Genomic DNA, 24046 nt, shown 5'->3' with positions numbered 1-24046 from the left:
TGACTTTTTAAAATCTAAACCCACATGTTAAGAAAGATATTTGCCCACTCCTAATTAATTTTCACCCTAAATTCATCTACCCCATAAAAATTTAAAACAAAATAGTAAACATAAAACCCCTGCTGCTCTGAAGCACATGTGATCACAATACCACCTGCTCTCCCTCCTCGTAGTCATCCACCATCATCCTTTGTCATGTGCTCCTTATTAATGGAAAGATTTTTTTCACCTAGATTACTGTCTTTCTCTTCAGAAGGATGAATCGTCAGCTATCGCCCTAGCTAATGGATGCCCCATCCTCTGATCTTTCACTGATCTTCCCTTGAAATCAATCTCAGCCACACACTGTGATGCTCCTTCTGTGGCCCTCACAATCCACTATGTGAGCCACTAGCCACAATGGGCTACTGAACCTTGAAATAACCAGCTCTATTTTTCTCCATAGCAGTTATCACTATCTGCTATTATTGCATGATATTTTTTTAGTCAGTATTTTCTAATCTTTTACAATGTATATGTCCTGCTTCTGAAATAACTATTGGGTTATGAAAATTACAATCAAATAAATAAAATTAAAAATAAATAAAAATGCTATTGTAGTTGCCAAGATAGCGAGGTACTAGGTGGGGATAAATAAATGAATCAAGGGAAGACTGCTGAAAAATATGTGGATCAAAGAGACCAGTGGAAGAAGGTTGGGAGGGTGTGTGGATCCCAAGAACTCTAACACTGTTGGAGGGAGTGGAACTTTGTATAACTACTTTCTACTTTGGAGAAGCATTAGGCATTATTTTGTATAGGTAAACATCAACAGCAATTAACCTATAAACAGACATATCCAGAATATATGCCCTACAGGCATTCCTTCAGGAATGCATATTAGGAGATATCACTATAGTAATCATAGAAACATCAATAAGGCAAAATCCTGGGTACCATCCAATTGTCCTTTGATAGGTAAGGGGTAAACTGTGCTAGAGTCATACAATGGAATATATTACATACAAGTCAAAGTGACTAATAAGAGCTTATACATAGCTTCTAATGTGTGTAAAGCATACTTCTTCATCCCTTACCTACGTTAACTTATTTTTGTCCTCAGAAATGATTAACATTTTCTTCCTTTTACAAATATAGGTGTAAAGGGGCTAAGGAATTTGCCAAGTGTTATAAATGAGAGTCAGGATTGGAATCTGGAAATCTAATTTGTGGTCCTAATTCACTATTCTATTTCTACACCAAAGGAACAGTAACTATAAGAAAGATGACTGACTTTAAGAAATAATACCGAATAAAACGAAACAACAAAAATAATCCCAGAAGACTGCCATATACTATTGTATATGAGTTTTATATAGCTCAAAACAAATAGTTCTAAATAATATAGTATACAGGAAAACATTTATTATAATAACTTTTAAAAATAAAAACAAAAAACGGATATAAAATACAGGGTAGTAATCACTTATATGCAGCAGGAGGCATGAGGAGGGAAAGACGGGGAGGTAAAGGTAGATGTGCCTATAGAGGGATTGGTGATATTCTCATTTTTGAGTTGGATGAGTACGGGGTTCACTGGTGTTGGTTTCATTATTATGCTTTCTAACATGTTTACATTATTCATATTCTTTTATGTATTGAATATTACATTTCAAAAGTTATTAAAAGCTAAGAGATAAATATAGTGGGCTTTGGCTACACTCAGGTACCTGATCTCAGGGGGAAAAGGAGGGACTTGGGATCACATGGATACATATTTAAGGGGATATGTTTCTATGGTGCGGTCTGGATCTTGCTCATAGAATGATGGGCTGGACTTAATTGTTTGACCTCAGCAATTCTGCCTCCCAAGGGGAATCTGGTAATGTCCAGAGACTTTTAGATTGTCATGTCTGGGGGGATGTGTATTGCTGACATCTATTACATACAACCCCGGGGACAGCGAAACAGTCTACCATGCCCTCCCCAGCTCACACCTATTCATAATGTTAATAGAACTCATGATGAGAAACCCAGAGATAGATCAAGCAAAGCAGGAGAGATTAAAAATGCAATAACAGGTTACAAAAAAAAAAAAAAAATAGAGGGAACAAGGTTCAGAAAAGATCAGAGGAAAGCCTGGCCCAGAGGCAGACACATTGCATCTTCAGAGCCTGGAAAGCACCAAGGCATGTTCATTCTCAAGTTCATTCCTTTAAACAAAAGGTGCATCAGGCAGACCTAGCTTTAATCCTGAGGCTACTGAAAGCAAATACAAAATTTCTATTTGAACTTTCATTGCTAATCACTTTGTGGAACCAAGAAGGAAAATTACAAAACTATAAATGCAGGTGAGGTGAAGTTACCTCATTGTGAAGTTACCTCAGAACTTTACCTCAGTGAGGTGAAGTTACTTCAGGGCTCCTTGCTGGAATATGACTCTTTTCTGACCCAGGGAAGGACCTTAGCAATTTTGAGATTTATGTCTGAATAAGGATATTTCCTGAAGGGGTCACTAAGTTGTATATACTTCAGGCTCCACAAAATGAGGATTTACCCTTGAATGCAGCAAAGTTACTCAGTTTAATAATTTGTGTAGCTACCTTCCTTGATATTCTTGAGATATGGCACCCTTAAGCTTCAAAGGTCACATAGTATTCGATTTAGCTCCCTAAGATGCAGTTCATGAAACACTACCACTCTCCTTGTCCCTTATAGAGTCTTCCCAGGTCATTTCCCCAGTCTTTCCAGCATTACAGGCCTAAGGACACCATTAGGGCAAAACAACTAAGGAGAATAAGTCGGTGATTCAATTTCCTTTACTCTAAAAGGGGAATCACATTAATGTGGGAAGCTGATACCTCTTGGTCTCAGCTCCACGTCAGAAACAACAGCTGAGGAAAATCATTAGGAGATTTTGTGTACAGAAGAATCATCGAGAAAGCCTGCTATAAATGTGGATTCCAGGGACAAACTCCATAAGGGTTACATGATCCTGACCCAAGGATAACAATTTAAAAACCACTTCCAAAACACAAAGATTTTTAATCTTAAGGATGTCCCATCCCTTGAAGGATCTTTCCATATTTACATACTTAAAATTTTTATAGAGATTGTATTAGTTTATTATAGCTGTGGTATAACAAAATACCATGGACTGGGTGGCACAAACAACAGAAATTTGTTTTATCGTAGCTCTGAAGGCTAAAAGCCCAAGATCAAGGTGTTGGCAAGATTGGCTCCTTCTGAGGCCCCCCCCCCTTGGCTTATAGATGGCTACCTTCTCACTGTGACTCACACTGTATTTCCCTTGTAGGCACACAACCCTGATGTTTCTTTGTGTGACCGAATTTCCTCCTTTTATAAGGACACCTATCAGCCTGGGTTAGGGCCCAACCTAATGGCCTCATTTTAACTTTATCTCCTTAAAGGTATTATTTCCAAATATGGTCAGAATTGAGGTACTTGTGGTTAGAGCTCAAACATATGAATTTTGGGGACATTCAGTCCATAACAGAGGTTGTTCTATGAATTCAATACTTAGGATCCCTAGCTTAGATATTCCTTCACAGAAAATCGGAGAACATAGATGATGTAATGGAGAGAACAAGACGAGAGCCATATGGTGAACATCACAGTTAGTGGTGGAAAGACTATCCAAGCAGAGAGAGGAAAAACCACTGAACTTGACTAGAAGGAGGAGGTCATAGATGGTCTTACAGATGGGTATACGTACGTGTGAGTGTGTATATAATATAAATATTATATATGTATTACATATATAAAGAGATAGCCTGTCTTTTATGAACTATTGAGAAAACATAATAGAAAATGATAGTAAAAAGGAAAGACTATGTGCTTCCACTCCCTCTTGCAACGACTCAAATGATAGGAAAGGACATAATCCAAAAAGGACAAGACAGAACTTAAGTGGAGAAGCCAAAGAAATGTCAGCCACACTGTGGAAGTTCTCTGACATATGGAAAAGTGTTGAATGGCTCTGCACACTAGAAAAACTGAAATCTAAATGCTTACAAGGTGAAGGGAGCCAATAAGCAAGCTGATTCATGAAAACTTCAGAGATTCTCAGAAATTGGAAGTCCGTGGTCCTTCAGAAAATAGGAATTGGACAGGCGTAGGTGAACTTAGGAGCAATGGTCCCACGTTTGTACAATAAACAGGCCAGAACAGGGAGGGAAAGAGAATCAAGAAGAAAATGGAAAGAAGAAAAAATATTTAAAAAATATTTTCCAGAACTGAAAGCCATGAGGTCTCCTGTAGAAGGCCCAATGTAAATGGAATATGAATATATATATATATATATATATATATATATATATCAACTCTAAGAGAAATTTGAGAAAAATATAAAATACAGAGGCACTTAGTGTCAAGATTAGGGGGATATAGTGGATATAGTGGAAGGAAAGAGGTTACATACAAAACTTTGAAATTAGAAAGGCACTAACTTCTCACAGCTATCCTGAAAGTCTTTAAATAAACATGGAGCAGTATCCTCAAAATTCTGAAGTCAATGATTTTCATTTCAGAATTTTATACTCATCAATTATATGTGAAGTTTGAGTATTATTATTTTCAAACATAAAAATCTCAGAAGTTTACTTTGGATCCTTCTTCAAGAAGCTACCAGAAGCCATATTTCACTAAAAGGTCATATAAACTCATCAAGAAAACTCTACAAGTGAGAGGTAGAGGCATGCTCAAGGATAATGGTGGCATTAAACTCTGGGACGGTAAGAAAACCAGGAAAGATATCTCTAATTTAAAAACCAAAAACTTGGAACTGATGGAAACTGAGAAGAGGAGAGGAAGTTGGGTAGAGAGTTTGGTGTTTGGTGAAAAATTAGAGAAAGCAATATAATAAAATGTAAGCAAATAGAAAAAAAGAAGGGATAGTATTTAATCCCATAAGTGGCAAAAAAAAGTAAGTGTGATCTATTTTCCTAATTACACTAATGTTGATAGTTGTTCCTTAAATAAAAATTGTGCTAAAGCTAAACTGCGAAGATGAAGGGACAGATAAGTGGGGGCTTCTCACATACTGCAGAGATATTTTAGCTATGGTAGTGCAAGAAAAGAATGTTAAAATCCCCATCTTCCTTAATAGAAAGTCTATAGATAATGTCTAACATCAGTGGTATCAAGAAAGAATAGCATACAAATGTTATTTAGAAAAATGGAGGTAAGAATCAGAAAAAGTAACAAGAGTTGAAATAATTTTCTCTAGGGGTTAGAAACTGACAGAGAGGAAAGGAGGCTGTTGTTCATCATAAATTTTTAGGTGACTTTAAAAAATATGGACACTGATCATTCTGACAAACATAAAAATAAATGTGTATTGTAAAGAAAATGTATTATGGAATACATACATTTATGCCAAAAAGGTACTATCGTCTAAATATTTCTTCAAGTTTTATGCCAGAAAGATACTATCATCTAAATATTTCTTCATGCTTTAAGGTTGACTTGGGTCTGAAAAAAATTTTAACTAGACTCAACTCTGTATAAGCAGAGACTCTAAGTGCTATCTTTATTAACCCACCTGAGTTAATATTTATAGCAAGGTCACGCATCCTTATTTCTCTAGGCTGGGGTTTTTGTAGTCATAAAGCCTAGAGGTACTGCTGGTAAAAGCATGTTCCAAACCCAGGTCTCAGGACAGTGGGTGTGGTGACAAGGGCCTTCATGCAAACAGGAATGTCAGACACACCAATCCAAAGTCTTGTGGGAATACAGAGATCTGTGGTGCGCTAGAAAAGTTCATTCTTGATACTTTATAGACTTCTCTCAAAAGGACTTCATTTTTCATGGATGTTTTATTTCTCCCAATAAAATAATCACTCAGAATATTAAAATGGCCAACAATCAAAAACTAATTCAAGTAACACCATGCAAGAAGTTATCTCCCCCATGCCCTTTTCTTTCCCTCCTGATACACAGTTCAGTGTTTCCATACCTCTTGATAGCCATTGCTTATTTGTTCCAGGCTGAGAGAATACACAAGATCCTTGCCTCCCACGAAGAGTCTCTCCTGATACTCATCCAGCAGCATAGCATGGAGATCAAGAAACCCAAAAGGGCTATGAAAGATCGATGTTCGATTTAGGTCCAAGAGTTCTGAAACGCAGAAGAAAATGTTTGGTAAACAAAAGGGAAAATACAAATACCTTTATAACACTTCTTTCATGGCTCTATTAACTACACAGTTCTACTAGGTATGAGAACAATCATTTTATCACTAATATGAAGCCTTTAGAATTTATTACTCAAAAGATTAAAAATATGCAGTGTATTAACAATAGTGTATTGCATATTTGAAAGCTGCTAAAAGAGTGGATCTTGAAAGTTTTCATCACACACAAAAAAAATTCTATGTGACATAATGGACGTTAACTAAATTTACTGTAGTAGTCTATTCATTATATGGATGTCTATCAAATCATGTACATTTTAAATTTATTCAGTGCTCCATATTGATAAGGGTCTTTCTTGACAAAACAAGAAAAACTAAAAAAATTGTTTAACAAGTAAAAACATGTAATGGAATAAATTTTAATGTGCACAAATTAAAATCTTTACAAATTTGTGAATCTAAAAAGTTCAATTCAATATGTAAGGTAGATATCCTATGTTTTTAAATACAAAAAGAGTTAACCTTCATGATCTTTATGTAAAGTGCTATGTAGAAAAGTCATTTTACTGTAAATTTTATATTTACTTCTCTGTATGCAACAAAAATTCCAGATCTACAAAAAATATTCTAAAAGCATGTCCATTTAATTCCAGATGCACGCCAACTCACACATACACATAAAATGTCTCCACTTGATTTTGGTTTTGAAAGTCACATCCAAAATCAAAGTGTCCGAGTCTGGAAACTCTCAGGTTGTTAAAAAATGAGGTAATGTATGATAGCATTCAGTTCAGCAGGGACAATTGATAAAACTGGTTGGGATCTCTAAGAGATCTCTCTTGATTTTTAGCTGGCGTTTATGTATTCATGCCTACAGCAGAAACCGCAAGTGATTTGCTTCAACTAACATACACTTAGTTTTAGAAAGTCACAGTCTGGGGGCCCTTTGGTGGCTCAGTGGGTTAAGGCCTCTGCCTTGGCTCAGGTCATGATCCCAGGATCCTGGGATCGAGTCCCGCATCGGGCTCTCTGCTTGGTGGGGAGCCTGCTTCCCCCGCCCCCTCTCTGCCTGCCTTTCTGCCTACTTGTGATCTCTGTCAAATAAATAAATAAAATCCTTAAAAAAAAAAAAAAAAAGAAAGAAAGTCACAGTCTGACACACACGTCTCATGCATGTGCATCTGTTTGCTTGTTGAAGGTATTTAACTGTTTACAGCAGTTCAGGACGTAAGCTTGGTAGGTGATTTAGGAGAGCCTTCCATGATGTAACTACTGCCCTAAGACTGGACCCTGCATGCTGAAAAATTGGGAGGCCCCCTTGGGAAATGCTGACAAGTTCAAAGACAGCTTCATTTCCTGAAAGTCAAAGCCTAACACATTTGACAGAGAATGGGGGAGAACTAGTGACCAGACACTAAACTCCAGAAAGCAGGAAAGCAGGATGAGATGTGACCAATCTCCACGCACTGTGCCCGCTCTGCTTCTGGGAACAGAGAGATGAAGGACCTTTTCCCCTTCTGTTAAAAATGTATTTGGGGTGCCTAGATGGCTCAGTCGGTTGAGTGTCTCTACCTTCAGCTCAGGTCCTGATCCTGGTCCCCTGGGGTAGAGCCCCAAGTCAGGCTCCCTGCTCAACGAAGAGCCTGCTTCTCCCTCACCCTCTGCTCGCTGCTCCCCCTGCTTATGGTTTGTCAAATAAATAGACAGAATCTTTTTAAAAATGTATTTGGGGCACTTGGATAGCTCAGTTAGTTAAGCATCTGCCTTCAGCTCAGATCATGATCTCGGGGTCCTGGGATCAAACCCTGTGTTGATCTTGCCCTATGTTGGGCTCCCTGCACTGGTGGGGAGTCTGCTTCTCTCTTTGCCCTTCTCTCCCACTCATGGTTGCTCTCTCTCTCTCTCAAATAAATTAAAAATAAAAGTATTTACTGTCTAAATCTCTACTCTGTAATTGTAGGTGTCCAAAATTTTGTGGAGTAGGGCTGAGTTTAAACCTCTAGTTTAATACACCTGAAATTAATGTAACACAAGGTGTCAACTACACTAAAATAATAATAATAATAATAATAATAATAATAACCCTTTAGTTTGAAATAGAAAATGTTGCTGGGGCCTCCAAGTGGCTCTGTCAGTTAAGCAGATGCCTTTGGCTAGGGTTGTGATTCCAGAGTTCTGGGATCGAGCCCCACATCAGGCTCCTTGCTCAGCAGAGAGCCTGCTACTCCCACTGCTCATGTGCTCTCTCATGTGCTCTCTCTCTCTCTCTCTTTCTCAAATAAATAGATAAAATCTTTTTAAAAATAAATAAATGCAGTAAGAAATATTGTTAAATCAAAGTATCTCTTACAAAGGTAAAACTAGTGATACTGAGTCATTTGACTCTTCACCTAAATAAAGAATCTGAAAACAAATTTTTTTAAAGATTTTATTTATTAATTTGACAGAGAGAAATTACAAGTAGATGGAGAGGCAGACAGAGAGAGAGAGAGAGAGGGAAGCAGGCTCTTTGCTGAGCAGAGAGCCTGACGCGGGACTCGATCCCAGGACCCTGAGATCATGACCTGAGCCGAAGGCAGCGGCTTAACTCACTGAGTCACCCAGGCGCCCCTGAGAACAAATTTTGAAAGAGGGATGCAAAGAATGATTAGGTGCTTTATCCAGGAAGGAGGAAAGAGGAATGATCAGGGGTTCTGAATCCCGAAAGACAAATTTTTCCCATTTAACAATTTTGTCAAGGTAAAATCATGTCATTTTCCTTTCTTCTTAGGCACCTACCAACAGTAAGGGATGCACATTTTAGGGATTTGATACCATAACAAAAATATGGATCAACACGTCTAGTGGCATTACATCTTGTCTTTATATATGATCACTGATGGTTTTATATCAGGGCTGCTAAATGGACTCTTTTCCAGAAAATGTCCCCCTGTTATTCTAATAGGTTGCTAAAATTCTCCAAGTTTTATGGATAGTGAAATCATTATCTGAAAGGATGCAATTAAAAAAGAATGGTTACACATCATCTAGACTTAATAGGTCTCTAAACCATATCCAGTAAGGTGCAGAGTTTGGGTAATTAAGTTTGCTGGAAAATGATAAAGTGATGAAAGGAATAAAATACAAGAGCACATCCTAAAGTGTTGCCAGAGTGGATGCCATATTATAAAGTCTATGCCATATTAAAAACTCTGAGATCAAATGAAGGACAGCCCAACCAGTAGAGGAGGCACTCCAGGAATCATTTCCTTCTAGAGATCACCTTACTTATTTCCCAATGAGGTCACTGGGACCTTATTACCCCTGAATAAAGAGAGATAGACATTAACAGCTACTTATTTTTATAACTCGTCAATTTCTGCCACACTTCACTCTATTTCTAATAGTCTAATGGTGGTAGTTCTTATTTTTTTGTCTGTAGTAATAGAGACTGATTACTGAGGTAACAAGCTTATTTTACTCTGGTATACCACCTTTTATTCAGACCCATCTTCCCATTCTGGAAGCCAGGTCTATCCCATGAGATCACAAAAATATACTCATGTACCCGAGGAGAAACAGTCTGGAAAATGCAAAGAGAAAAAACTGAAATGTACGTCCAAAAAATGCAAATTTTTAAAAATGTTCTTTGCTTATGGCCTTTACATTTATCTTTTTTTTTTTCCTCCCACAACAGTGAATAGCCATGGAGTAACTGTTTAAATTACCACTGCCCTGCAGCATCTGGGTGACTCAGTTAAGTACCCCACTCTTGCTTTATTGAGATCAAGCTCTGCCTTGGGCTCCACACTCAGTGTGGAATCTACTCGTCCCTCTCCCTCCCCCTTTGCCCCTTGCACTGCAGTGTCTCTCTTCTACATTAAATAGATAAATAAAATCTTTTTAAAAATAAAATAAATTACCACTGTCCTTTATTTTACTGATAAACTCATATGCCCAGAAATTAAAATAACCACCCTATAGACATACATTATTACAACAAAAAATCACTCAAATTACAAAAAAAAAAAAAAGAAACAAATATGAGAATTAAAGTACAACAGATGTGTATGTCATAACAAAAAGTCCTGTAGACGGAGAATCTGAAGTGCCATATGCAAATCTTGGCTTTGCCTTTAATTACCTGTGTCACCTTGAACAACCATCTAAGCCTCTTGGTCATACCAACTAACATTTATGTGGATGGTTTCCTTACATGTCAACCTCTATTCCACCTTCAAAATTTTTTTTTTTTTTTTTTTTTTTACCTTCAAAATTTTTAAGTCTTTGACTACATTGCATTTCTAAAGTGGAGGTCATAAAAACATGGCAAAAAAACCACACAGATATTTTAGAGCCCTTCAAAGTACAGCATAAAACTTGTGTTTTGGAAGTTTAACAAATGGAAGGAGTATAATGAACAAGTGTAAATATCACATGTGCCATATTTAAACTTGCCTAAAGGGAAGTAGTTAAAATATTTATGACTTTTCATATATTTCAATGATATATAGGGTCTAAGAACACTTGTTTTAAGTTATAAGGAACTGTGGATCTTATTTTATTTATGTTGCCTCAAAGGAAACTGCTGCCAAGATATGTTTGGATACATTAAGTTGAATATCATAGACATGCCTCAGGCGGTAAGTCAATAAATTTCATTTTACTTATGAAGACACTTCCTAGAATAATTCCTAAAGTCACTTTACCTTTTTAAACTTATAAGACCCAATGAATAGACTATAGTTTTCTTTAAACATTTTCACAAAATGAGAGAAGCTTATTGAGTTGCTTCTGCAACTTTATATTTTGACCATCACCATACAACACAGTAGTGCCAATTACAGATTCCTAAGAAGTCTGGGCTTGTAGGGAGAGATATTATTTGAGAATCATGATACTGCCCAATACATATCAATGTGATGGTTTATATATTTCTTGTCAGTTTCTGCAGGTATAAATCCTGATTGTGTTCCTTAATTTTCTCTATGACCCAAACTGTTCTTCTTAACTGTCTGTGATGCTCCAACATCCTAGACCTCCAACATCCTTGGTTAAAAGTATCCATTATGAATAAATTCTATAATAGAAACGTTTTTTTTAAAGGCTGTACATATTTATACTTAAATACTAACTCCAATTTTCTATTCTTATCTGATTATTTAACTTGCCTCTTCCCAAAAAGGATCTGAGATGACTTATAAAAATACAGTTAACTGAAAAAATATAATGTTAGGGTTATCAAGATGAAGGGGGAAAATTAAGGAAAATAATGGAAGACTGGAATTAATTTTATTAACTGAAAGATGCTCTTTAATATCCCTATACATCGTTAAAATGAATACCAAAATTACCCCAGACTTCCCAAAATTCAAAGTACAAGTCACTATACACTATAGAAAAAGTCCATCAGTTGCTGAGGAACATTGGTTGGCATGAGGACTAATTGTATATATCAATTTGACTAGATCAGGATTGCACAAACATTTGGCTAAATATGATTTGTGAGTGTATCTGTTAAGGTGTTTCTGGATGAGATTACCATTTACTTGATGCACCAACTAAAGCATCATGGGAGGATGTCATCCAATGTGTTGAGGGTCTGAGTAGATCAAATGGTGGAGGGAGGAAGGAAGAAGTTACTCTTTTTCCTTTTTTTTCCCTGCCTATCCAACTGAGTTGCTTCTTGCCTGCCCTCAGACTGAGACTTACATCATCAGCACCCCTGGTTCTTACACCTTCAGACTCAGACTGAACTAAACCACCAGCTTTCCTGTCTCTCTGTCATGCAGAGAGAAGACCACAGGACTTCTCAGCTTCTGTAACTGTGTAAGGCAGTAACTCATTTTATATATCTCTTACAGGTTCTGTTTCTTTGGAGAACCCTGACTATTAAGTATTACCATTGGTATTAAGACTAAGAGAAACTTGACCAGAGGTCCTCTTAATGGCTGAAAAATACAATGACAGACACCTAACACCACAAAAACAAAAACAAACCAAAAAAAAAAAAAAAAAATAGGTATCAGGAGCCACACCTCTGCTTGTAATTCCATGCCTCAATGCAAGCCACCTGAATTCGTATCAGAGTGCAATCTACCAAAAGTGACTTAATGGCCACGTTAGGAAGGACATTAATTATTTCAATGAACAGAGATTAAATTAGGGTAATATAGGTCCAAGGACGGAAAAACCAAGCGTCATGTTAACTGGAAAACCAAGAGAAGCACAAGGCAATTTCTTCATTAAAAACTGGTGCATCTTTGCTTCTTGATTTTTTTCATGCCACTACTTCACTATACTGATTCTAAAGGGTTTATTCATTAGTTTGCTCATGTTGAATAGGTGTACATTAGCCCCTAGTTGTATGACCATCCAGCTCCCACCCCACCACAATACCACAATAGTTTTTGCATCTTTAAATTTAAATTCCCAAGGAAAAAAATGTAGTTGATTTAGCCAGCGTCCACAGTTCATAAATTGCTAACTTTCTGAAGACTGGCTACTTTGGAATCAATTAACCATTCATTATTAAATGTAGAAGCCATGTAGTAAATAGTGTGGTCCCTATAATTATGGGGGGGGTCAGGGCCGTCTCCATTAAGTACATGTATCAATCTCAGAGACAGACCTATCTAGTCTGTCTTTATTCATAAATAAATATACAGTAACATAAATTCATTGCAATCTGTATTTCCAGTGGACTGAATAAGCTGACCTACAGTTTAAAGACATTCAGTATAATCTTACCAAGTTTTAAGGAACATGTTCAAATATTTAAAAAAGTTAGTTGTTAAAGTCCCTCTCTCAAGTGGACAATAAATCTTACTGTCTGCACAGAGAATATTACTTCCATTTTTGTTCTCTTTTGAGATAGGGAATCATTCATCTAGTTCATCCATATGAAATTCCTCGGAATGCAAGTGTGCTTCTATTTGTAAAAAGATCACTGTAAAAATAAAAGCAATTAATAAGACAAGAGCAGTAAAGTTTGATAAATTATGGAATTCCAAAATTTAAAGAAAAAAACAGAATTATTAGGGAAAAAGTTAGTTAGTGGAAAGCATTTAATTAGAGCACAGCTATAAAAGCAAATTATTGATCTTTCAGCATGTTGAAGAATATTATAAAGAAAGGAAGAACAACTATCACCTCTGTTTTGTAAAAAGACATGTCTTGGGGCACCTGGGTGGCTCAGTGGGTTAAGCCTCTGACTTCAGCTCAGGTCATGATCCCAGGGTCCTGGGATCGAGCCCCGCATCAGGCTCTCTGCTCAACAAGGAGCCTGCTTCCTCCTCTTTCTCTCTGCCTGCCTCTCTGCCTTCTTGTAATCTCTGTCAAATAAATAAATAAATAACTCTTTAAAAAAAAAAAAAGCTTGTTTCTTACTAACAAGGACTCCATAACCTATTACAGATAGAACTCACAGAAGCAATGAAGAAAAATCTAGTCCATCAAGGGATTACAATGTGTCTGAAGTCTAAAGTATTTCTGCAGAGCTGATATAAATAAGATAAAAAGGAAGGTTTCCCCAACATTGAACAGTTAGTATTAATTAAAAATAACTCAACAGCAGCAACATCAACAGAAAAATTGAGGTTAATAACAATTTTAATTTCCTTTAATTTGTATTACATAAACTATTTCAAGTAACTACAGAAGTCTTCCTGTTGTTGACTTGTCAATTGGTGACATTTTCCACGTTGTACATCTCTTGTCAGAAAATAAAAATGTTTTTACTTCATTTGCTTCATTTCTAAGATGTACTGGAAGTTTTAAGGTATGGACTAAATGCAAAAGAAACTCAAGCAAGAAGCTTCCGTCCCTCGAGACTTTTTCCTTCTGTTAGCCTTCAAGTCAGCACTTCAAGTCATATTAGTGATTTTAGCTCCAAATTACAGCCCATGGGCTTGGCATCTTTAGCAAGCAATAGCTAACTTCTTTATCCGTCTGCACTGCTTCAAGCCGCCTAGATGAAAGAATCAGAAAACATACAGGAAGAGGGGGACAAAAGAAACTCTAATCTCAGGTAATCTCCAGAAAACACAGTGCGAATAATGGACAGTGCTGACTCGGGTAAAAGGAGAGAGCTCATCTTGAGTTCTTCCTACTCCAAAAATAACATGAATTACTTGGGGGAGGGACTGGACAAAAACAAGACTAAACTGAGATGCACCAACTCAGAGTTCATCCGGAAATGTTCTCAAGAGGGAACTAATTATTATCGCTAAGCCGCATGCTAATTATCAGCTGTCAATGAAGATATACACAAAGGATTTAGTCATTTCCTCCCAGGGCCTTTCTTTTTTAACCTGCAAGGGAAATAGTTTTAAAACTCATTGGCATCAATATGTTACAGAGACAGTTCTCTTCACTTTGTCAAAATATATTTAAATTCCACAGGCCCATGTGTAAGAAGAGGAAGGAGGGGATACACACTATTCAGCTCTCAAGCAAAAAAGGTTTCTAAGGGAGGAGGGTTTTCTTCTCGAACGCACACTTCCTCTATGGTCACCTGTAAAGTAGCAACTTCCTGAGACCCAGGAATTTATTTTATTTTATTTATTTACTTATTTATTTTGAGACCCAGGAATTTAAACTTTTCACTATTTCCTGAATCAATGCATGTCTTCAAGTTAATTTGACAAGAAAACACTGAACTGCATATAGTAAGCTCTGTTAGTGAAAGTGAAACAGAGGGGCAACTGGGTGGCTCAGTTGTTAAGCATCTGCCTTTGGCTCAGATCATGATCCCAGGATGCTGGGATTGAGCTCCGCATCAGGCTCTCTGCTCAGTGGGGAGCCTGCTTCTCTGTCTCCCACTCTCCCTTCTTGTACACCCTCTTTCACTGTCTATCCCTCTGTCAAATAAATAAAAGCTTAAAAAAAATTAAAAAAAGAAAGTGAAATAGAGAAATGAAGCAACCATCAGAAATTTTCTTTGACTTCTTAATGGTTCAAAAAGAAAAAGATTTCTTACAAAATGATGGCTTTGACACATCTGCTCAATGATGACTAATGGTTTGTAATAATATTGAAACAGAGTGGTAAAAAAAAAATAAGCAATTAACTTTTTTTTTTAAGTGCAAATAGGGGATAGCTTAGTTGTTTGCTAATTGCTTTTTCTAGCAATCGAGTGGCTAGCCTTCATGCATTCTCTGAACTTTTCAATTCTGTCTTAACAAGGCAGAGGTCCTCAAAAGGGACCGCAGTGCCCCAGGTTTTAACCATCAGGAAAGCAAAAAGAGATCAAGGATATATATCTGACTAGCCTTTAATGTCCTTGGTCAAGGAAAACAAGATAGTGTCAGAATTTTAAGATTCTCTGTCTTCTTATCTTACATAAATTATCATTATTTAGTATTATACATGTTCTAGATTACTGGTGTCTAAGTCGACAAATGCAAGGTGAAGGAAGGACAAGGTTACAAAGAATCAGTCTCTATCCATTCATTGTACATGTATTTGTATTCATGTATTTAAATTATTGAACAAAATCATAGAATATAAAGTGCTATTACTTAAAAGTGGATAACTAAACAATTTATTTTTGACTGCCTCTTTAAATGTTTCATTGGGATTACATTTCACTGGAGGCTAAAGTGCAAGTTCTGTGAGAATGAGCTTCCTAAACTGAGCCTGTGTGCTGAGGCTCCTCTGAACTAGGACTTCGGTATGTCACTCACTCAACATTCCTTTAAGGATGTTGGTGGGGGGGGGGGGGGGGTTGCTATCAAAGATTCAATGAGCAATTATATGACCATATTTATTTCAAAAATACTAACTGTTTTTCATGTACCAAAGGCGGGCAAAAGCTGGATAAAAGCAGGGTTGAAAACTTTTTTTTTATTCAGCAGGAGAGGAAAATGGTAGTAGCAAAACCAGGTACCTAGTAAACACAGAGACCTGAGTGACTAAACAGAAAAAAGCTAGCTATCAAATTTTACATAATAAGGTAAAAGTATGTTTTCATGTTTTCAAATTGAAGTTTTTTAAGATTGGGATAATCTGATGAAAAATTCAAAATATATATATAAAGACATCCACTGTATTAGGCACTCATTAGGGGATTTCAGAGATATCATTGTAATTCTGTAAAAATAACACAAACAGATTTTGGTATCCCTCATTTTATTTCTCTAAAATTATTTTATTTTATTTATTTCATTTGAGAGAGAAAGACACGAGCAGGGTGAGGGGAAGAGGGAGAAGCAGACTCCCTACTGAGGAAGGAGCCTGACATGGGGCTTGATCCCAGGACACTGGGGTCATAACTTGAGCTAAAGGCAGACACTTAACTGACAGAGCCACCAGGCACCCTGTTTAAAATCATTTTAGAGGTAAGGTTTTCTAAGCTTACGTACTTGATAATAATTACGCCCATTTACTTCTCTTCTCTTTCTTTTTTTTTTTTTTTAATATTTTATTTATTTTTTTGACAGACAGAGATCACAAGTAGGCAGAGAGGCAGGCAGAGAGAGAAGAAGGAAAGCAGGCTCCCCACTGAGCAGAGAGCTCAATGTGGGGCTCGATCCCAGGAACCTGGGATCATGACCTGAGCCAAAGGCAGAGGCTTTAAACCTCTGAGCCACCCAGGGGCCCCATTCTTTTCTCTTTCTTTAAGAAAATATATTGGGGCGCGTGGGTGGGTCAGTCAGTTAAGCTTCCAACTCTTGATTTCAGCTCAGTTTATCATCTCAGGGTCATGGGATCGAGCCCCACGCAGAGCTCCACAGTCAGTGGGGAGTCTCCCTTTGCCCTCCCCTTGCTTGCATGCTCTCTCTCTTTCTCTCTCTCTCAAGTAAATAAATAAATACATACATACATCTTAAAAAAAAAAAGAGAGAGAAAATACATTTTATGGTTCAAAACCAGGAAGAACATAAAGGTTTATAATAATAAACTCCTTCCTGTCTAGACTTCCTCTCCCTCTACAGTTATCACTTCTTTACCCTCAATGGCTTAGCTATATCTTGTTTCTTGGATATTCTTCCAGAGTTTCTTATATATATACAACAAATAAGGCATAGAGATCTCTAATACCTTCCCAACTTTGTGCACAGAAAGAACCAAAATATAAACCCTTTCGTTTACTTTGCTTTTGTTCACTTAATACATCTCAGAAATCTTTCTGATCAAAACTTAAGAGAGGGTATAGTTGCATGATATTCTATTTTAGGAATCACCTATGGGCACGCATTTGAATTCTTTTAAATTTTTACTATTAAAAACAGTACTACAATATGTATACATAAACATATGTTGATTTGCATATGTGAAAATATATTTGTAAGATATGTTTTTAGAAGCTGAATTACTGGGCCAAAAAAAACCCATGAATTTGGAGCTTTTTTTTTTTTAAACAGTTATTGCCAATTTGCCTCAGTGGGGATTTTATCAGCTTAATATTCTACTACTCTGTGGAAGAGTGACTATTTCCTTTCAGCCTTAACAACACTATGTTAGTAAAGTTAAGGATTTTTGCTGGTCTGATTGGGGAAATACAAATTAAATTTCCAGTTCTTTTATTAAGGCATCTTTTCACATAGAGTACTTTGTCTTTATTTTTGCCATTTTTCTCTTTCTGTTCATAGCCTGTTTTTCCATGGGATTACAGCTGCTTTGTCAACGTCTGAACTTCAGCACTTTTCAAACTGTTAAAATTCTATGTGACAGGAAGTTACGGTCGAGAGATGGAGGCTCAACCCTTAAATACAGAAATGCGTGCTTCAACCATGTTAGAAATATATTTTTAATGGGTTATGGTTTTACTTTAGTAAGTAGCTAATTCTTGATTGGGGTCATTAACCAGTTGTCTGGCGATTAACAGCACATGTGTGCAGACGCATGCAGAGACAGACAGACACACACACACACACACACACACACAATGTTACAAAGCAGAAGTGGCCTGAGAACCTGCTCAGTCTCCAAGAGGCTGAATTTGGCTGTCAACAAACTCCCATGCACAAATGTTCTGCTGGGGATTGATGGGGGAAGAGGCAATGAGCTTCCTTGCTCCCAGCGGAAGTGCCTTCGTCGTCCTGGTGTTAACGGTTTTACAACCAGAGGCATTGATGAGATGGTTCCTTTCCTAGGACACTGCTAATGATCCAAATTCTTCCATCCTCTCATCCATCCTCCCTGCCTTCAGGACCATATTTTCCATCTTGTGTCTTTAGACTCCAATTCCCTTAGACTTCCGCTAGACTTCTGCTACAGTTCCATTTTTGAAGCTCCCTACTGAATCCACTTTTGCTCACTTGGTTTGAACAATTATTTTCTGTCATCTGTGACCTCTAATTTACTACCGTTCCTCATACAGATTAACTAGGAGTTCTTTTAAGGGCCACCGTATAGTATTTTTTTAGTCATTCAATCACTAGAATGAAATATAGTAAAAGTTGTACTCAGTATATAATTTACCAAGGCCACTCCTGTGGAGGCAATTTTTACATACAGCCAGGCTTTACTGAATACTAGCCCTTGAGAAAGGTTCTTTCCTATGAGGGGAAAAATGATTCACCCAAAGCGGACCTTTAAGCCTCTTATGAATTTGACTTTGCAGGTATTTCTGGACACTTGCCTGGAGAAATACGCAAATCCAAGCAACAAATATTTTAGAAAATATGTGAAATATTCAGTCAAAGTAGAAGGTAAGGAAGCCAAGAATATACATGAAATACTATCATGTTTTCTATCCTATTAGTCATTGAAAATGTATGTCCGGGGTCGGGGGCATGTTTCTACAAGTCCTATAAAATGCTCTTGGTAGTCTAACAGCACGCTGCAAGTCCGATCACTGTGTGAACATTCCTCTTTCAAAATATTTTCATACAGTCTATGAAATTCTCTGTAGTAACAAGGCTTTGATTTCATTTATTCATGTGTTGCTTATTTTTTAATGTTAGACATGTCTAAGTGGATTTGTTCACATTCATATTTTAAAAGCCGGTTTTTCTGGATGATGACATTTCACAATGGCTTGGCTCTTGTTTTGTATTTAAAGATGAAAGAGTAATAAAATATAATGCTATTGTAAATTGACATCATATTCTGTGGGAATTAGGTTTATGATCAATGAATGCTAGTATTTTATAATTCATTCCTTCTAACACATACTTAAACAATCTTGACTTCTGATACTCAATCTATACTCCCACCAAAAAAATGCATGTAAGATGCCTTCTGATTTCTGAAGTTGGCTAATTTGTACATAAATGTAATTAGAGTAATCGGGTATTAAATTATATACTTCAATATTAACTCAGAAATGCTTTATGCGGGGCACCTGGGTGGCTCAGTGGGTTAAAGCCTCTGCCTTCAGCTCAGGTCATGATATCAGGGTCCTGGGATCGAGCCCCGCATCAGGCTCTCTGCTCAACGAGGAGCCTGCTTCCCTTCCTCTCTCTCCGCCTGCCTCTCTCTCTGCCTGCTTGTGATCTCTGTCAAAATAAATAAATAAAATCTTTAAAAAAAAAAAAAGAAATGCTTTATGCTATTAAACTAATGTATCCTTAACAATCTGTATGTTTAAACTGAATTTAAAAACGCTAAGAAGTTTAAAAAAGTCTATTTTTTCATTTTGTATTTGAAAATTTTAGTGTAAGAGTAATACATGCTAATACATGGCATATTTTTTCTTCTTTTTAGTTTTACTGGGATATAACATTACTTTAAGATATACAACATAATGATTTTATCTACATGTAATATATATTATGCAATGATAACCACCATAAGTTAGTATTTCTCACTTCACATAATTATAATTTTTTCTTATGGTAATAACTTTTATGATCTACTCTCTTAGCAGTTTTCAAATACACCATACAGTATTATTAACTACAGACACCATGCTGTACATTACATCCCTATGACTTATTTATATCTAGAAGTCTGTGCCTTTGAATACCTACATCCATTTCTCCCACCTCTACATTTTTATATTTTTGTGAAAATTTTGTATCTCCCTCTAACAACAATTTTATTGATCTTTGGTCTATCACATAAAATATTTTATCTAATAACTAACCATCACACAACAAGAAGCAAGCAAATTAGCTAAAATCTGAATCACATTTTTACTTTCTCACATACTGGTTCAAATATTTGATGTCTGAAGTTCTTCAGAGTAACCTGACTCTCAGTTTTTTAATCACAAAATCCATACTCGTTCAGCCAAGTGTCTACTTGCTATCTTCTCCTAGAGTCCAACAAATGGGCTTCTCCAATGTAGCAAATGAAGAATAAATTCTTTATTTCCATCTATAAACAAACTTTTTCAGTCTTCTACTCCCAGGAAATGAGACTTTTTTTTTCCATTTTATTTTATTTTATTTCTTTTCTGTGTTCCAAAATTCATTGTTTATGCACCACACCCAGTGCTCCATGCAGTAAGTGCCCTCCTTAATACCCACCACCAGGCTCACCCAACCCCCAAACCCCTCCCCTCCAAAACCCTCACTGTGTTTCTCAGAGTCCACAGTGTCTCATGGTTTGTCTCCCTCTCCGATTTTCTCCATCTCACTTCTTCTCTCCATCTCCCAAGACCCTCCGTGTTATTCCTTATGCTCCACAAATCAGTGGAAATGGCACTTTTAATCTTGTGAAGTATTTGGTTTCACAAGAGATTCTTCTTGTGATTCTTCTTGCTCTGAATGCAGCACTATCTATCCTCAACATCTCCACTACAACTTCTAGGCTGGACCAGTGAAAGAATCTCTTCCTTTTCTGCTTTATCTTTCCCCGAGGCATCTTCCTATTGTTTACCTCTTAGTGGCCAGTGACTCATTCCAAATATTGAGACATGATGTTTCTTCCTCTGCATAAACTCTACCACCATTTCCCAATATCCTTAGATTAAAATCTTAGTTCAAAGTCTATCACAATGTGATCTGTCTGTCGTCTACCTCACCCTGGATGTTGCCCCACGTTCTCCCTTGCTCAGGAAGCTGAACGGCACAGGCTTGAGACCTTTGCCCTGACTTTTCCCTCTGCCTGATATCCTTCTGACCTCCCTTAGAGTGGGCTCCTCCCTCTTTGAAGTCTTCCAGGTCCACAGTATTGAAAGTTCCCACCTAGGCACTGGCTGTTGCATTCTTCACTGGGTCAATGTTACTTGTTTTTGTTTGTTTTTTTCTTTACTTATGTATCTTCTTCCTCTGACAAGAAATAAATTCCATGAGAGCGCTGACTTTTCCCATCTTGGTCACTGTGATAGCCCCAGAACCTAGATCAGTGCTAGGCATCTGCTAGGCCCTGGATAAAGCTGAGTGAAATGAAAAGAATTTCTCTGAATCGCAACTTTTTATGTATGAAATGCTTTAATAACTAATTAGTAGGATTGCCATAAGAATCAAAGGATTCATAATGGATGGCCAATATGTACGGATTTCTTTCTCCTCTCTTTGATGTTGATAAATTATGGGGCATTGAATGAAAACCTCCCCTGTAAAAATAGGCCTTTCTTAATTATATTCTGTCAAGTGGACATAGTGACTCTCTAGACTTATTATATATGCTTAAAGTGAAATGGGAAATTTTGCAACTACTTGATTACTATGATCAGGGTAAACAGTCATTCTGTATTTTAAGTTAAAACCTTGCTTTGCTACCAACAGTAGGCTGGAACAATTTTCGATTCCTTCTTTCAGTCCACATCTACCTTAGCTGGCAAGAGAAAATTTATCTTTTTTTAAAAATCTGCTTTATCATTTTATTCATTTATAAGCTCAATATAAAATGTATAAACTATCTCTACCCATGAAATTTCAATCTTAAGTACCAGAAGAGCAGGTACAAATTCTTCCAACATTTTGGCTATTACTAAACTGAGTTTTTATGTGTTTTCCAGTATTTAATTTGGTAGTTGTTTTTGCAAGAACAGAGTTGTCAATTCCTAGGTAAGTGCATGGTTTGACCTGGTGTTAAAACATGACAGCTCAATAGCCTCTGCATCCTCACTTCCTGACCTCTAATAGAGATCGCAGTCTCATCTTTATAAAGGCTCCCCTCAAGCCATATAATTTAATCCTAAAAATTATCCTTTCTAAAAAAATATGAAGTGCAGACATCCCACCTGAGCATCTAACACACCGAACGTGTGTACCTTAAAAAAATCTGTGGTTTTCAGTCTCACATATTAACATAAAGTAGTGACTACTATGTTACTTGGATACTTTTTCTATTAACATTGCCTTTCCTCATAGTTTCAATTCTTAACAGAATAATAACTGAATTTCAAATCCAGGCAGACTAAAGGGCAATTTTATAATCTTTTGACATCCCATTAATTAAAGGGGAATTGAATCTACTCATTCACATTATAAGACAAAGAAAATCATACCAATAATACTGCTGGTAGATGTGTATCTGGATACAGAGATGAGGCTATGTATTTGCCCTCATCTGAGAGCGCTGGAAATGCTAGACAACCACTAAAAGCTCATTTGCTCTGAAATTACATGCCTCAATTACTGTAGCTGCTACCATGTGAACCGGATGCCTCTTCATAGGTAATGGGCCCCCTGGGGAGATGGGTTCTCTTCAAATGTGGCTGAGGAACGCCAAGAGAGGAGACAAACCAAAGCTATGTGTACAATTCATTGATGACTTTCTTTCACAAGAAGCTGCCTTAGTGACTAAGCTGCTAACAAATTCTTCTTCTGTTTTCCTTTTCCAGCAATCCTCAATAAGCACAGATTCACTTCCCATCAGAAACCCCTGTTGTTTATAATGTGTCACAGGGCAAACAGTACCTTAAAAGACCACCTGTGTTTTCTTTGAAAACTATGAAGCGGAGAGAACTTGCATTCACAGAAAGGCTCTTGCGTGCTAGGTCTTGTGTGGCGTGAAATATCCAATTCACGTAATTCTACTTTCCCTTCATAACTCTCCAACAATGGATGCATAATGTTCCTCATTCTATAAATGAGGAATAGAGGCTCACAAGAAAAGTTTAAAACTTCCGTGGGTCACAACTCAGTTCAATGTTGATAGCTCTGGATCTAACATGTTATTTTGTTCATTTTGTTATTTGACCGTAACAGAAGAGTTTGTATCATTACATACTTTCTTCATAAACAAATTAGTCAGAAGTTTTCAGTACAATAAATCTCTTAGGAATGTGTTACAGGAAAAAAAAAAAAAAAGAAGAATGTGTTACAGGTGTTTTTCCATATTTCATGCACTTATCAAATAATATTTAGCCCTGAAAAATGGCCACAAACACCTTTGTAGCAGGCATTTTTTTTAACCTGTGCCTCAGCCTTTTCTCATAACTTGCCTTATGCATCCTAAAGGCTACCTACCTCACAGCAGTCATGTTTCTGTTGTGCAATCCAATCAAAACAATCAAAAAAACACAAGTTGCAGAGGATCAGACAAGAAAGAGATTAGAAATAAATGAAATATATGGAAAAAAACAAAACAAAAAACCTGTGACCCACTGACTAACTTCAAGTAAGAGGATAGATATAATGTTCTTAAAAATAAAAATTAAATTAAAAAATTTTTTTTATTATTTTATTTAACAGAGATCACAAGTAGGCAGAGAGGCAGGCAGAGAGAGAGGAGGAAGCAGGCTCCCTGCTGAGCAGAGAACCTCATGCGGGGCTCGATCGCAGGACCCTGAGATCATGGCCTGAGCCAAAGGCAGAGGCTTTAACCCACTGAGCCACCAAGGTGCCCCAAAAGTAAAAATTAATTTAAATAAGCACAGACATCTGTGGTTTGTTCCCAACTTTGCCATTGAATATACCATCTACAGGAGGTCTAATTTCCCCATTTGTAGGATAAGAGGAATAGATGAAATCATCACTTAAGTTCCTTCTAGCTTCACAAACTGTATCACATCATGAACTATATCCTCTCCAGTTAGGGAAAATACTAAGTAGCAGTGTGTCCAAAGGATGCTTTCTAGAATTTTTTATT

The 24046-nt window shown here is 36.9% G+C and overlaps 1 protein-coding gene across 1 annotated transcript in view; it reads right to left on the bottom strand.

Annotated features, from left to right (window-relative positions):
• LOC309844997 (semaphorin-3E-like) overlaps window positions 1–24046 on the bottom strand; it is a gene marked incomplete at its 3' end in the record, with an annotated part of 170618 nt that overhangs the window by 22042 nt on the left and 124530 nt on the right. Inside the window, exon 2 of the mRNA XM_082692425.1 lies at window positions 5957–6117. Within this exon, the coding sequence (XP_082548551.1) occupies window positions 5957–6117 (161 nt within the window). The remainder of the gene's footprint in view (window positions 1–5956; window positions 6118–24046) is intronic.

The sequence above is a fragment of the Mustela nivalis genome (genome assembly GCF_964662115.1).
Source record: "Mustela nivalis genome assembly, chromosome: 12".
Classification (NCBI taxonomy): Eukaryota; Metazoa; Chordata; class Mammalia; order Carnivora; family Mustelidae; genus Mustela; species Mustela nivalis.
The sequence above is the reverse complement of the archived record's forward strand: the minus strand, read 5'-3'. Positions and strand labels throughout refer to the sequence as shown.